The 16,164-nt window shown below is 40.2% G+C and overlaps 1 protein-coding gene across 3 annotated transcripts in view; it reads left to right on the top strand.

Annotated features, from left to right (window-relative positions):
- The window catches only part of ARHGEF33 (Rho guanine nucleotide exchange factor 33), a 48,108-nt gene that overhangs the window by 13,369 nt on the left and 18,575 nt on the right, over positions 1–16,164 (top strand). For all 3 annotated transcript variants that reach the window (XM_014792347.2, XM_087436859.1, XM_087436860.1), the window contains 6 exons: positions 1,038–1,097; positions 1,899–2,123; positions 6,523–6,652; positions 11,809–11,941; positions 13,962–14,045; positions 15,213–15,296. In XM_014792347.2, coding sequence (XP_014647833.2) covers positions 1,038–1,097; positions 1,899–2,123; positions 6,523–6,652; positions 11,809–11,941; positions 13,962–14,045; positions 15,213–15,296 — 716 coding nt within the window. The remainder of the gene's footprint in view (positions 1–1,037; positions 1,098–1,898; positions 2,124–6,522; positions 6,653–11,808; positions 11,942–13,961; positions 14,046–15,212; positions 15,297–16,164) is intronic.

The following is a 16,164-nucleotide window of genomic DNA, read 5'->3' as shown; positions in this document are numbered from 1 at the left end:
TAGTCAATTATAAAATGGTACAATTGTTATCTATTGCCCCAAAATTCTTTAGCTTAAAATAGCAAGCATTCATTATGTCACGGATTCTCTGAGTCAGGAATCTGTGCACAGCTTAGCTGGGTGCCTCTAGCTCAAGGTCTCTTGTGAGATTGCAGTTGGCCATTCCAGTACCCGTTCATCCTTCCTTCTATCCATTCACCTGCCCATTCATCCATTCATTCACCCCGGGCACTGATTTAGGGGGTGGGATGTAGGAATGAACAAAACAACAAAAATCCCTGCCCCATGGAGCCTTTGTTCTAAAGGAAGCAGACAATGAACAAGATAAATTAAATATGTAATATATTAGACAGTGACAAGGAGAAAAATAAGGAAATGCAGGTGTAGTTTTAGAGAGGGTGCCAGGTAAAAACCTGAAGGAAGTGAGAAAGTTACCTTACAGATAGCCAGGGGAAGAAAGGAAACAGCCAGTGCCAAGGTCCTGTGGGAACATAACTGATATGTTCAAGTAACAGCAAGAAGACCAATGGGGCTAAAGCAGAGTGAACAAGGGAGACAACAGAAGATGCAGTTTAAGAAAAAGAAAGGAAACATCAGGCAGGGGAGGGGGCCAGATATTTTCGGACCTCGTGATAATTATAAGTTCTTCCGCTTTTACAAAGAAATGGGAAGCCACTGGAGAGCTAAGCAGAGGAGTGGCAGGGTCTGACTTACATTTTAACAGCATCATTCTGGCTCTTCTCATCATTACCCTTCTCACCATCATAGTTAAACAATAATTTAGCTCTTACTGTGTGCAGTTTACAAGTATTAACTGACTTAATTCCTATGGTAGTCTATGAGGTAAGTACCACTTGTATCTTTTTACACAGGGGAAAATAGTGCTTGCCACACTATATTGTAATTTTCTTTTTTTACTGCTCTGTCTTCCCCAGTAAACTGTAAACTCTGTGAGTCTGTCCCCAGTGCCTGACTCAGAAGATGCCTGTCCATGTGAGTGGAATGAATACTGATTGAAAACTTGCCTTTCTTTGCAGCCCAAGAGTCCAGATCCATGCATGTAGGAGATAGTAATGTGAAGGGAATGATGGGTCCCGGTAAGTGGCTGTTCGAGTTCTCTTTTCTTCTAGCAATTCCACCCTTTCCCTTCTTCCACCTTCCCTGCTTCTGCTCCCTCAGTCCCAAATGAGGCATGAAAGAACTCAGGCAAGATAAAGCGTTATGGTTACTAAGATTCCAAGATGTGTGCTGGAGTAAGTCACTGACTCAGTTAAACCCAAGGAGAGAGAATGGGTGGGAAAGTTTAAGACAAAACCAGTATTCTTGGTTCTTCTGGCTCATTTCAATTACCAATGAATTAACATTTGCTGAGAACTCACAAGTGTATGTAGCACGACATAAATTTTCTATGGACCATACATTTTATAGTTTAATTTAAAACTATTTACTTAATAGACAACTCACCAGAATTTAATAAATTATTTCATCTCCCTTCTCTCCCTTCCTCCTTCCTTTCTGCAACTTACTGTCATCAGGGCCAAGGAGGACAAATTCCAAAAGAAGACATTGTCTTTGGCACCCTTCTCCTTCCTCTTTCTATGTTTTCTTTCCTGGTGTGCTCACCTGAAAGGAAGCAGATATGAGGAGTCAATATATACTACTATAAATTAATTATATTGTTTTATAAATTTTTTAAAAAACTCCTTATTTAGTAGAGGATGTATACACCAGAAACAGAGAAAGGTGATCCTTTGCAACTGTGAAGACTTTTAATCCTTAATTGATATATTTAATTCTCAAGGGATAGTTGTCCACAAACGGGTATAATATTTAAGAGTTAGTAACAAATATAATTTTTTTTTTAAAGTCAGATCTTGATGACAGGTATTATTTTTCAGGAATGAACCCAACAACCCCAGAACCTGAAGAAAATATTAAGTCTTGCCTCTCGGCTGATATCCAATCCAAGGGCCATCTCCCATCTGGTGTGTGGAGGCAGCTTAAGGATGGTAAAGACTGGGGTGAAGAATATGTCACGAAAGACCACCCAGACAAACTCAAGGAAGTTGGCCAGGGCAGACACAGCTCCTTGGAAAATGTATTGTGTGAAACCTCTTTAGCTGGTAAGTCCCAAGGGGAAATGCAGGCTGAAATTTTAAAGAATAGGAAACCTCAGGGCTAGGATCCTTGCAACTTAGATTCAGTGTACAAATGAGACCACCTAGTCTCTTGTTTCCTTTTCAGATGAACAAACTAAAGCCTATAGAGGTGAAGGGACTCACCTGAGGTCACATGGCCAGCTGGGACTACTACCTAGATTCTGGGTATCCATGATACTTAGTAATGTGTGCTTTGGAAAAAAAAAAGGCATAAGGTTGGTGGAGAAGAAGGCAGAATTTTGTGAACCGCTTATTCAGTGATGCAGAATCTTCAGTATATGAATCTTGAGCCAGCCCTGATGGCCTAGTGGTTAAAGTTTGGCGCTTTCCCCGCTTCAGCAGCCTGAGTTTGTTTCCGGATGGCAGAACCACACCACCTGTCTATCAGTTGCCGTGCTGTGGTGGTGGCTCACATAAAAGAACTAGAGGGACCTACAACTATGCACTGGGACTTTGGGGAGGGAAAAAAAAAAAAAAGGAAGATTGAAAAAGATGTTAGCTTAGGGCGAATCTTTCCCTGCAAAAAATAAAAAATAAGCCGTACCTATATTAAAATGTACATATATATAAATCTTGTACCGGTAGCCTACCACCAAAATGTCAAGCACTGTGACAGGGTCTATTCTCCCTTCCCCCTCCCTTTTTTCCCTCCTTCCTTTCCTTCAAATCTTCAGTCATTACTGAAGGCTTACTATATGTCAGACAATGGCAGTTCCCTCCAACTGTTTTGTGGGAGGTAATTTTTAAAAATTACCTTTTATTATCAAATACATGAAAATAAGCTAAAAGGTTTATTACGAAGAACAGCAGCAACCACTTTAAATTCTTTTGACAGTTTCTTCTGGTACTTGCTTCCATGTTTTAGAAAAAGTTTATGCTAGGGCTGGCACAGTGGCATAGTGGTTAAGTTTGTGTGTGCCACTTCAGCAGCCTGGGCTTTGCAAGTTTGGATCCTGGGTGCAGACCTACACACTGCTCATCAAGCCATGCTGTGGCAGCGTCCTGCATATAAAGGAGAGGAACATGGGCACGGATGTTAGCCCAGGACCAATCTTCCTCAGCAAAAAGAGGGAGACTGGCAACAGATGATAGCTCAGGGCTAATCTTCCTCACCAAAAAAAAAAAAAAAAAAGTTTGTGCTGCTATTTTTTTTAATCAATATTTTATTGACAGTTAATTTACATAGAGTAAAATTCACAAAGCCCTAGTTTAAGCTCATTGACTTTCTAGATATGTAAGTCCTCTTGTGACCACTACCCAGATCATGATAGACGATATTTCTGTTACTCCAGAATGTTCTCTCATGCACCTTTCCAGTCAATACCCACCCACAGAACCACTATTCTGACTTCTGTCACCATAAATTAGTTTTGTCTGTTCTTGAACTTCGTATAAACGGAATAATACAATGTGTACTCTTTTGTGTCTGGTTTCTTTCTCCCAACATAATGTGCAATGTATAATTCATTCAGTGGTTCTTTCCTTTTTATTAATCATATTAAAAGAATTTACCACAATTTGTTTATCCATTCTCCTGTTGATGGACATTTGGCTTGTTTCCAAGTTAGGGCTATTATAAATAAAACTGCTATGAATATTCTTGTACAAATCTTTTTTAGGATGTATGCCTTCATTTCTCTTGGGTGTATACCTAGGAATAGAATCTTTAGGTTATAGGATAGGATTATGTTTAACTTTAAAAGAAAATGTAAAGCTGTTTACGAAAGTGGTTGGGACATTTTACATTCTTACCAGCAATGTATGAGAGTTCCAATTGCTTCAAATCCTTCCCAGTATTTAGTATGGTCAGTCTTTTTAATTTGAGCCATTCTTGCAATATACTGGTATCCTATTGTGGTTTTAGTTTGCACTTCCCTGATGAGTGATGATGTTGAGCATCTTTTCATATGCTTATTGGCTATCCGTATATCCTCTTTTATGAAGTGCCTGTTGAAGTCCTTTGTCCAACTTTTAAAATGGGTTATCTTTTTATTGTCTATTAGTAGGACTTCTTATATATTTTGGATATGAGTTCTTTGTCAGATATATGTATTGAGAATATTTTATTCCAGTCTGTGGCTTGCCTTTTCACTTTCTTAATAGTCTTCTGATGAACAGAGGTTTTTAATTTTGATGAAGTTCAATTTATCAGTTTTAAACTTTTTAAATAGATTGTGACTTATGTGTCCTTCCAAGAAATCTTTGCTTAGCCCAAGGTTGTAAAGATTTTATAGTTTTAGCTTTCACATTTAGGTTTATAACTTAATAATGAATAAATTTTGATGTGTGGTATGAGGAAGGAGTTCAGGTTCCTTTTTTTCCCATATGGCTATCCAGTCACCTCAGCACCATTTATTGAAAAGACCTTCCCTTTCCACGTTGAATTTCGTATGGAAAGTCAAGTGATCATATATGGGTGGGTCTAATTCTAGATTCTTTCTTCTTTTATTCCAATTAGCAGAGAATTGACATCTTGACAGTACTGAGTCTTCCAACTGAAGAACATGGTATATCTCTCCATTTACATAGATATTTTTAAATTTTCTTAACAATTCACAGAAAATCCATCATTTACATTTTTTTTATTTTTAAAGCATTTGCCCTAGAGACCTCTGTCATCCTACTCCATTCTGGCCCATTGCATGGCTGCCATCCTAGGACTTCCCAGCTTTCCTAGAAATTCACTTCATATTTCTCCTATGTTACATTCCTGTTTGTGTGTGTTTTTTTAAATCTTGTGTGTCCTTCTTTGGTTCTTGCTTTACTCCTTATTTTGATGGAAACTATCATCCAGTATTTTCCACATACTTCCACATATGTTGATAATTTAACTGAATATAAAATCATTTTCCCTCATCATATTGAAGCAATTATTCCATTGTTTTCTTACTTCTAATATGATTGTTGGAAAGTCCAATACCATTCTGATCCTCAGTCCTCTATACATTACCTGATTTTTCTCTCTCTTACCTTTTAGGATCTTCTCTTCATCTGTGGTGTGTTAAAGTTGTAGTGTGCCTTACAATGATGTGTGTCTTTTTCATTATTTATGCTGAGCGCAGTGAGCCCTTTCCTCTGGAAATACATGTCATAGTATTTTTTTTCATTATTAACTTGATAATATCTTCTCATCCGTTTTCTTTCCTTTTTCTGAAACTTCTGCTAGTTTGATGTTGGATTTCCTGGATTGATTTTCTCCACTGCCATCTTATTCTCGTCTATTTTTCTTCAATATGTCGCTTTCTTGTTTTTTTTGGGGGGGGGGGTTGGGTGAGGGGGAGGCAAGGGATTTCCCTGACTTTATCTTCTACTCTTTTATCTTTTAAAAATGCCAAAAAGTTTCTTCTACTTTTTTTGGATTATTCTTCTTTTTAAAAAATAGCATCTTGTAATTAATAAATGCTAGAATATTTTTCTCATATCTTTTTGAGGATATAAATTATAAGATTTTTAAAAAGTTTTCTTTTGTTTCTGCATTGTCTGTTTATTCATGGTTCCCCCTCCCATTTTGTAAAAATATATGTGTATACACTTTTTTCTTCTCTTTCTTTTATGGTGTAAGCTTGATTTGAATGTCTGAGGATCCTTAGCTAATTATTTATATCTAAGAGAGAGGCCCTAAATAAAAAGAAATCTGAAAAGTCTCATTTGGCCAAGCTTATGGATACATGGGCTTCATTATCTGCTGATCAGGTGGCAAATTAACTTTTTGACAGGTGATCTCTTTGTGTCAGTGTCTCGAGCCTTTTTTCCTTGGGCAGTTCAGCTTCTCTGGTGGAAGATCCTCCAGTCTCCTGCCTGAAGAGTCTAAGTCTGGCTGCTGGCATTCTGGGAACTGCAGGGGAAGGGGCTGAGGGGAATCTCACTGTTGAGAATGCAAGCCTTCTCTGAGTTCCTTTATTTTCATTTTAGCATCTCAACTCTGACTCTACTATGTCTGATGTCTTTAGCCAAAGTCCCAGAGAGCAGGGCGTCTCTAGTTTAATTTTTCCCATTTCCCATGGGGTGCAAATGAGGAAGCCATCTGGCATGGGGGTGGGGACCTGGAAGTTCAATTGCACTTTATATAGATCGTGTCTCCTGTTTTCAACATTGCCCCTTACTTGTACTTTCTGTGGTGCCTCCAATCCTTGAACCTTTCTGCATCTCAGCAGATTTCCCATCTGCAGATGAGAACACCAAGGTTTTGTGCCTTTACCCTGCTGAATTATTTACCATGCCTCCATTCTGTTTTTCCATCTTCCAAAAACTTGCTGATGTCTCTTTTTATTACTCTCCACATCTTTGTATTGCTTTCTATCATTTAGTAGGATTTTGGGAAGGAGGGGTTAACAAAAATTCCCTCTTTGGTTTATTTTTAAAGCTAAAAGACAGACTGTGGCTTTAGAACTGCTTGAATCAGAAAGAAAATACGTCATTAACATCTCTCTGATCCTGAAGATCAAGGCAACATTCCAGGGGTCAGATGGAAAGAGGAATTCAAAAGAGAGAAGGTATCCATGTATTCATTGCCTTTGCTTTTCAGATTGATTAAGATTTAAGGTAAGTTGTTTATTGTTTCCACTTTGGGAATTCTGGGACCTGTGAAGAGTTCCAGAAATAGTCTTGGAAAAGAGAATAGGCAGTGACAGTAGGTAACCCCTGGCAAGTCTCAAATTTAGATTTTCAGCAGATAAGAAAATGGGTATAGTCTCCTGGGCCTTCAGTGTCCCTGGCATGTCTATTAAGAACCTAAAAGGAGAATAAATGCTATAGGGAGGGAGCACTGCTCTCTGTTGCCGTCTGCATATCCTCCTGGGATCACAGGTGTCATGGAGGTACAAGGGTAATGGATGCAGTGGAGGTCTGAAGCACTGAGTGGCCATTAGATAAATGATACAGGGCTGATGTAACTCTGGACTTGGACCTTTCCTATGATTTGTTCAGGTGATCCCACAGTACCAGATAATGCATGAGTGTGTGGTGTTGTGTGCGTGTCTGTGTGTGTATACCTGTGTTGTGGGGCAATGCTTCCACAGGGTCTGCGGTGTAGCGTAACAGCATGCTAGCCCCAAGGTGACAACCCTCCTTGATCTGTATGTGTTCATAATCTTTAGATTTTCTCTGCTTCCCTCTCTGTTGGGAGAAAGCAGGAAGGACGAAACAATGATTTGGTGGAAAAGACTATGTAACGAAGATGTAATAATCCAGATTAATTGAGGAAAAGGCCAATCCAAATGATGGAAAATCTGGATTATGGACTATTATGGACAAATGTAGCATTATTACTTTAAATATTCTCTCAGGTAATATACACTGGTGGTTCACAAATTGTGACTCCACCTAGGGAAGCCCCTAATTGTAATTTCCTGCTCCTTATTATCCCCCCAATTTTACTTGGTTTTGCAGCTGTTAGAATACACCAAGTCACCAAAACACAATGCTCACCTATTTAAATAACTGAGGTGAGAAAATATTCCCTGACAAACCCACAAGTGGCTTGACTATTTTCAAGAATTATTTTACTGTAAAACTCTGGTAAACAAAATAGAAAGTAACAAAGAACAGAAAGGGTAATGTGGTGCAGCTAAAGCTATGACTAACAGGGGCTCTGGACTGGGCTTCACCTTCTCTCAGTGGCCACCAGATTCTTGCTGGTCCTTCCTTCCCTATGGCCACTTAATTCTCCCTCCTAGACCTCAATCCAGCTTGTCCTATGCCTCCCCCCTCCCCAAGATTGTCCCTTCAGCCCTCAGAGAAGGCTCTACGGCCTCTAGTTATCTTGCTGTTGCCAAAGACCTGCTCGGTTTACATTACCCAAGTCTAAAGCCGATCTACCTTTTGGTGTGGCTTTGTTCCACATCTAAGATTCTAAGCCAGCAGCATCTCTTTCTAGTCTCTGAGAATTTGGGGACCAGGCAATGAAAGAGAAAGCGAGAACTGTTTACGCTGGATCACAGTAACCAGGCTCTGTGCTAGGCACTTCATTTATAACTTCATGAAATCTTCACAAGAACCCTGTGAATCCTACCTTATAGATGAAGAAACTGAGCTCCAGAGGGTTAAGGCCTCATAGCCAATTAGTGCCAGAATTCAAACCCTATCTGACCCTGTACCTTGTGCTCTTTCAACATCACACTGCTTCTCTGAGGACCTTGTGGTTTAAAAGACACCACCTTGACTAACAGCAATATGTCAAGTTTCTCAGATAACCAGAAGCAGACTTTCTGCCTCTCTCTATTTCAGGACTCAGGCTTCCTTTTAACAGCCCGTAAGCTGTTTTATCAAGTAGGGATGCTGGATATGTTCTTAGCTCACTGAGGCTCTTTTCTACTTGCTGTCACTTCCTGCTTCTCTAAGATGTTCTCTTGTGACACATTACTGAGGAAGGAGTGGACATTTCTCCCAAAACTTGAGATTAAAAAAAATTAAAACTGCCGCATAATCCTCAGTGAAAGTAAAATAACAGTTATTTCTCAAATCCATGATAATACTATTCATGTTAGTTATTACTAAGCTAACCCTCTTTTTTCTTTTCATAGAACAAGAAGAGAAAAGCTTCAACTTAATACTCTTATCACTAATATGAAGTCTCTGGATCTGAGCTTTGCAATGTCACCATTTTTCTACCCTAGGATTAGATTTTCATTATCTTTCTTTACTCACTATATTTCTTCCTTGTTCTAAGCTTTTCTGAAGCCTCTATGTGTACTTTAAATAGACCAGTGGAATGAAATACAGAACAGAATGAGACCATTCCTTTTCCCTGTTGGTGTTTTTCCTCATGCAAAGATGAAAATAAATCTATTAACATTTACTATCTTTCCCATCACAAACCACAAGGCTTCAGCCCTTTTTACCCCTGTTGAGAAGTAACCTGGGTGTGAAAATGACATCCACCACAGCTACAACCTGACCCTCAAACCTGAGGTGGCCATGTCTTCTCAAACCTATAAAATAAAACTTCGGGTTTTCCCTAGAAAAAAAGTGAAGTGCTCAAGAGCCTTCTCAGCCTTTTTCTAGCCAGCCCTGCCCATGGCCGAAAGAGCTGCAAGCTGCAGGGGCACAGGCTGCCAGCTGAAGCCTGAGAGGAACTTGCGGGCTATTGCTCATTTGTTGGAAGATCACAGAAATTGGCGTTCTTGACTATTTCTCTCTGATTCACCCAGGTAGACCCACAACCTCAGGATCAAACAGCCCCGTCTGAACACTCATGGGGAGGGGCAAAGTCAGCTTGACAGGATTGCCAGTTAGCTTTATAAGCTAAACTCCAGTGCCACATCCACCAAGAACTCAACAAGCTGTGTGCTACAGATCACCACCAGGTGGCACACCTTTAATTATCGATGCCCATCAAATTTGGTTGCATCCTGCTGCGGAAGCTCAGGAGTGACTTTGGCCTCAAACTGAACTGGCAAGAGCTAAGTTATTAGTTTGAAACTATAACTGGATTTTCCTTCATTGCGTTTAGTTTATTTCCCTCATTGTTTAAGCACTGTGTTGCGGGAGTTGAAATAACTTTGAAGGCTTTAAAAAGAATAAACTACTCATGTTGCCATAATTTCACCCCTAGTGAGGAACAGAAAAGAAGTTGAGCACTTAATACTTTCATCTTCGTGAAAAAGTTTCTTCTGGGAGTCACGTATGGCTCTAGGCAAACAGCGAAATAGGTTAAGTGTGTCTATACTTCTTGCCTTCTTTCTCCCTCTGCTCTCTGTCTCCTGGTTCACCTCCTCTACGCTCCTCCCCAATCTCAAATAACATCCTTATTAAACTGAAAAAGATTTTAAAGCCTGTTTTCAATATTTGGTACAGAACCCACTGTAGGTCATTGCCCTTCATGTAACTTATGTGCTTCCACGATGCTTGATGGGAGCATTAGCCTTCTCTGACACCAGTGGACAGTCCAGAAGGACGTTGGTACCAGCTCTCCAACTCTGCAAATACACTGGCACTATGTAGCAGAAGGCAGCTTTCTCGAAAGGAAAAAAAGAAAGGGAAAGGAGAGAAGAGGAAAGGAGAGAAAAAGAAAAGAGATAATCCAAGACGTATTACATGACCTATATGGACAACCCAACACAAGGTTAGATCTCACCATAGTGCCCTAACAGCTTTCAGGGTCTCACCAGGAATGTTACCCAAAGTCATCGATAGCCTCTGGGTGGGGAGAAATCTTTCCCATCTAGATATTTTGCTGGTGCAGTGTTTCACTCTTTCAGTTTGATCAGCTGTGCCTTCCTCCATCAGCTTTATGGTCTTCTCCCAGTCAGACTATGTCCTAGCCGACCCTCTGAATTCCCTCTGATCTGGACAGGGATTACTTAGATCTTCCAAGCCCGCTTCTCCAGGTGTAAGAGCTCTGATCAGGAGGCCTCTCCTCTTGTGCTTACTGATCAGCTGGCTTCACATACACGGAGACTCATGGTGCAGGGAGGTGGAGGGGCAGAAGATGGGAGTGGAAGGAATCCTTTTATCTTTTCACAGGGGGCTGTGTACACTATTCTGGTGTTCCTGTGTCTTCTCTGAGCTACAGCCACAGGGGAGTCTTTGCTTTACTTGGAGATGGGTTGAAAAAACCTCTTCTCAAACTGGTGTCCTTCTTACTGTTCTCAACAAAGGTCTGCTTGTTCAGGGTTGGCAAAGCACCCTAATTGTCCACTAATTTACTCTCATTAGATCCTGGGGAAATATCCAAATAAGTTCAGCTCTCAGTGACAAGCAGGTCATCACTTTCATCTTTGTTAAACTTGTGGTCTTGAAAGCACAAGGGAACCTACTTTCAGTTCCGCTAAGTCACCAAGTTAGAGTGCAAATCCTTGCTGTAGCCCAGCAAAACTCCAATTACTTCTATTTCTTCCTTCCTCTTTCCTATACACCTCTGATCACCCCACCCTTCTCCATCCAAACCCCCTTCTTCTTCCCCCATGATTCTCTTTCTATCTCTGCTCTCCATCCCTTCCTTCTCTGACTTCTGTCTTCCTCCCTTCACTTCCTCTGAAATAATGAGGCATATTGAGAGATGGGGAAGCGGGATATGATAACAGTAAGAGAGCTCTGTGCAACTCCAGGGAGTAGCAGGCGAGGCCTAATTTGTAGCCTCCCCAGGCAAGACTCTGTCCTTGCCCCGTATTCCTCATAGAAGCTGAAAGAAAGGGAAAAAGGAACACTTTCATACCCCCACCCTCTGAGCTTTTAATGGTTGCCTTTAAACAAATTTTCCTACTTACTCAAGTGGCAGTCTCCTGCGTAGTAGCTGAGAATGACCAAGTGCTACCTCAGTGCTGTCATCTACAACACTAATTAGAATAGACTATTTTGCACAAGCGAGAGTAACTTTAAAATATCAAAAAAGATTTCCTTTAGAATTTCCACTGAGTGTCACATAAATGAGAGTGTACTAGTTTGGGTTTACAACGTCTAGTCAAGTGATATGCTCTTTGTTAGTTCCGTGTGCGTTTGTATAGGAGCCGTCAGTAAGGGGGTCTTTCTATAATCTGAGGATACGTGCCATGAGGCCTACGATGATAAACCTTTTTTTAAAATCCTAAATGCAGACCTGTGACAGAATATTTTGAATGACTGGGAAAATGGGACCTGCTGCACATGTTCTTGAAGGGTCTTTTCTTCTCTACACCTGGTTGGTGTCATCCTGTCTCTATTGTGTTTCAAGTCTCTTCCCTAGCTCTTTACGGTACCTTGTCCAGCAGCACTTGGATTTGCTTCACGCTTTGCAGGAGAGGGTTCTGAAGTGGCCACGCCAAGGAGTCCTTGGAGATTTATTCCTTAAGTTAACAAATGATGAGGTAAGCTTTTTTATTTTAATCCTTTATAAATTTGAATTATATGCACCTGTGTCTCCCTCGTCTGCTTCTCTTAATGGAGAATCTAGAATCAGTGAATTTTAGAGGAACTGCTGAGATCTAGTCTAAACTTCTCATTCTACAGATAATGAAAGTTCGAAGAAATTAAAAGCCTTTGCTGTTATCACCCAGCTAGCTAGATGGTTGTAGATCTGTGACTAGAACCCAAGTCTTTCAACTTCTAGTCCATCACTTTCCGCTGTACTGTAATAGCCCAATGTATTCAATTACTGTACTATAATTGAATATGCACATGTATGTGTATGTGTGTGTATTTCTGTATAAATATATTTAGACACACATATATATCTATACATACATATATAATAAGTATATGTATGTACTTTCATACACAATTTCATTCCTGAGAGATTTTTAAAAACGTGACAGGCAGCTATTTGTCTTGAATGTTTTTTGTTTTCACCCCCTTGGAGAAAGGGTGCTAAATTTTGAAATCTCTATAATGGTCTACAAAGAAATATGATCCAGGCCAGAAGTTGCAAACTCAATACCTACAGGGCCAGATAGTGACATAAATGAGTAGAAGTAAACTGAATGTAATACAGTATGGACTGTTGGAAAGTGAGGTTAAGTGGAGCACATATGTTTTTCAGCAAGGAATAGCTACTCAGCTTTATCCAATTACATGCAGGAAAAAAAGGACTAGAGTAGCCAGATCTTCTGGTATTTTAAGAGAAGCTGGAAATCCAGAATTTTGTGTGAAATTTTCTTGTTTTTTTTGAAATTAATTAATTTATTTATTCCTTTTTTCTCCCCAAGGCCCCAGTAGATAGTTGTATGTCATAGCTGCACATCCTTTCTAGTTGCTGTATGTGAGACGCCACCTCAGCATGGCCGGAGAAGCGGTACATCAGTGCACGCCCGGGATCCGAACCCGGGCCCCCAGTAGTGGAGCGCGTGCACCTAACCGCTAAGCCACGGGGCCGGCCCCCCGAAATTTTATTATTTTAAAAATATTGTGTGGGCCAACTAAAATTGGTCTGCAAGCCAGATTTTTCCTGCAATCCACCTCTGTATATCAATGATTCTCAACTATGGGTAATAATACCAAGTGTGCAAATTACTTACTTGTATAGATTAGAAAGGATGTACTGCTACCCTCTAATATCACTTTTACTCATTTGTAGTTAGTATGCTTTCTTGGGCTGAGAATTGTTATATCTATGAGAATATAACTTCAGAAGCTGAGAATTGTTTTCCAGAAGGCATATTGCATAGGTGAATATGCAATTTGTGGAAATATGCAATTAGTGAAAAAAGTTGAGAACCACAGGTCTAGACACTATGAGGTGGGTTGGACAAAGTTCCTCATTTGGATGTAGATGATTGAAATTAAAAGTAATTTAAAAACAAATATGCATTTTTACCATTTAACAATTTAAAAATACTTTTTCAACTTACATGGTCCCTTCCCTCTGCCTTGGTTTATCGGTTTCCTTTCTCTTGTTAAAGCAGAGCTATTGAGTTTTGGTTCCCAAATCTTTAGTGATATTTACCTTAAAACCAAAAAGTCTTTTTTTTTTTTTTTGGTGAGGAAGATCAGCCCTGAGCTAGCATCTGTTGCCAATTTTCCCCTTTTTTGCTTGAGGAAGACTGTTACTGAGCTAACATCCATGCCAATCTTCCTCTATTTTGTATATGGGATACGGCCACGGTGTGGCCTGATGAGCGGTGTGTAGGTCCGCACCCAGGATCCGAACCCAAGAACCTCAGGCCACCAAAGTGGAGCACACGAAGCTAACCACTATACCACTGGGACGCCCCCAAATAGATTTTTTTTAAGGGTGAATTAAAAAAGCAAAAAGATATTAGTAAACACATTAAAGAAACGATTAATCTCTGCAAACTACTCCTTTTTGATATAAATAACTCTATAAAAATATTAGTTGCTATCATTCCTATTTCCTGGTTTTTACCATGCATTTTTCTGTTTGTTTTCAAGAATAATTTTTTGGATTACTATGTTGCCTACCTGAGGGACCTGCCTGAATGCATCTCTTTGGTTCATGTTGTTGTTCTGAAGGAGGTAAGTTAACTCTACGTGTGCGCTGCCCTTTGGTTACACGTATATCTATACGATGTTGCTTATTCACCCGGGAAGTACAGCACGTGCACTCTGAGCTTATCTTCCAGGCTGGAGAATGATTTGAACACTGATGCTCCTACCTGGAGTTAAAGGAGCTCACTCAAGGATCAGTGCCATTGCTTTGGTCCTTGCTCTCCCTTACTGACCCTGTGTTCCATTCCATTGAAAGTACAGGTGAAGTAAACAGGTGTTCTATGCAGAGATTTTCACGCTGCAGCTTGCGTGCTGTATGAAGGGTTTTGTTTCTTCTTTCAGGCTCAGACAATATGAATCTGAATATTAAACTCATATAAACTGAATATTAAACTCAAGTCATCCTGTGTGTGTCAGTTTTCTAAGATGGTAATGTGGCTCTAGTCATGTTGTTTTAAGTATTGCTACTGCAGCGATATATTAGATGCTCAATAAGCACATATAAATATATAACAATTCTAGCTATTTTAGGTCAATAGGAGAAAAAACTTATCAGAAGCCCTAAAGCTAAGAGTTCATCAAGTTTCACAAGAGGTGAAGGACTCTGTCTTATTACCTTTCTACTTAAACCTCTAGTACTCCCAACCCAGTATAATGCCTACCATATGTCAGCACTTGGCAAATATTTGAGAAAGGGAAAGGAAGAGAAGGGAAGGGACAAGGGGAAAGTCCAACATGTTTCCTGCTGCCAGGCCAGCTGACCAGTTTCTAATCATACTCCCTTCCCTACTCTCATGAGGCTCCAATCCACCCATAGTGCCTGTTAGGAAACCATTGTAATGATTACTTGCTGAAGAACTTTAATGAATTCATTCAACTCAAATATAATTTATTGAGCGCCCACTTCTGTCTAGCACTGTGCTAAGATGGGGGAGGGGAAAGGAGGCATTAGTTTGGAAAGTTGGGTAGATTCAAAAGAAGTATATGACATGCTCCCTGTTAGAGAAGAGTTGTCTCCTTGAGCATGTCCCTGAACAAGTGGCCTCTCCAATGACAGATCAATGCTTCATGACACTCTAGAGGAAGAAAACGCTCCAGGAGTTAACGTTTCCTACTCTTGTGGGCCTGACTCTGGGGTTCTGTAGCCAAAGCTGGAGGAACACTGAGGAGTGACTCTACCTTTCTTTCATTCAGGGTGATGAAGAGATTAAATCTGACATCTACACATTGTTTTTTCACATAGTCCAGCGCATCCCTGAATATCTGATACATCTGCAGGTAGGCATGGCTGGGCAAGCCACCAAACTAATTTTCATGCTAAACAATTGTTTTTGGCTTCCAACTGAGAAATACTGTAAAGGGTCAAGGAATCATTAATATTTCTAAGAAGCATTTAAATAATTTAGATTGTTATGATTACTCCATCTCCACCTTGTGGTATGAGCTAAAATCTGTCTCTAAAAATTTTCAGCTCATGATGCCTGCCTTTGAAGTTCTGTCTTCATTTACCAGCAGTCCACATCTCTGCCGATCCAGGATCTTTCCATAGCAGCTCCTGCTAGACTCTGAGTACCTATTCAGTCCCTTCTACCTTGGTTCTACAGCCATTTAAATGCACCCCCTAACACCCACCCCCATGGCATCTAAGAAATACCTATGTAACCTGCCCAATTAACTGCTATCCTGACTGCTTTCTTTTGGCTTGGGTCCAAGGGTCTATCATACATTGGTTATGTCTTATGTCAGAGAAGAAGCTTGAAGAAGCTGATGAGTTGACTTCTTCACACCATTTTCCCACAGGGCTTGTAGCACCCTGGAGAAAGTAGAGTTGAGAGAGAGGCACATCAACACCCCTACCAGCCCCTCTTCTTCCCACCACCCACCTGTTCTGGTTTAATTGCTGACTGATCTTCCTAAGTAACTCAGTGAAAAGCATCTTAGAAACGCTTGGGATTTATCTCCGGTGGAAGTACCCAGTATCAATATTGGAAAGACTTTCAATTGTTTGTGGCTTTAGACCTTAAAATCATTTTCTCACAATAATTATCTTATTTAATCCTTTCAACAGTCCCATGAAATAGGTATCATCAGTACCATTTTTTAGCTAAAGAAATGGCGAGCCAAAGAAGTTAAGTAACTTACCCAA

The sequence above is a fragment of the Ceratotherium simum genome, chromosome 11 (assembly GCF_057802395.1).
Source record: "Ceratotherium simum simum isolate JZ-2026a chromosome 11, ASM5780239v1, whole genome shotgun sequence".
NCBI lineage: Eukaryota > Metazoa > Chordata > Mammalia > Perissodactyla > Rhinocerotidae > Ceratotherium > Ceratotherium simum.
This window is presented reverse-complemented; position numbering and strand designations above follow the sequence as displayed.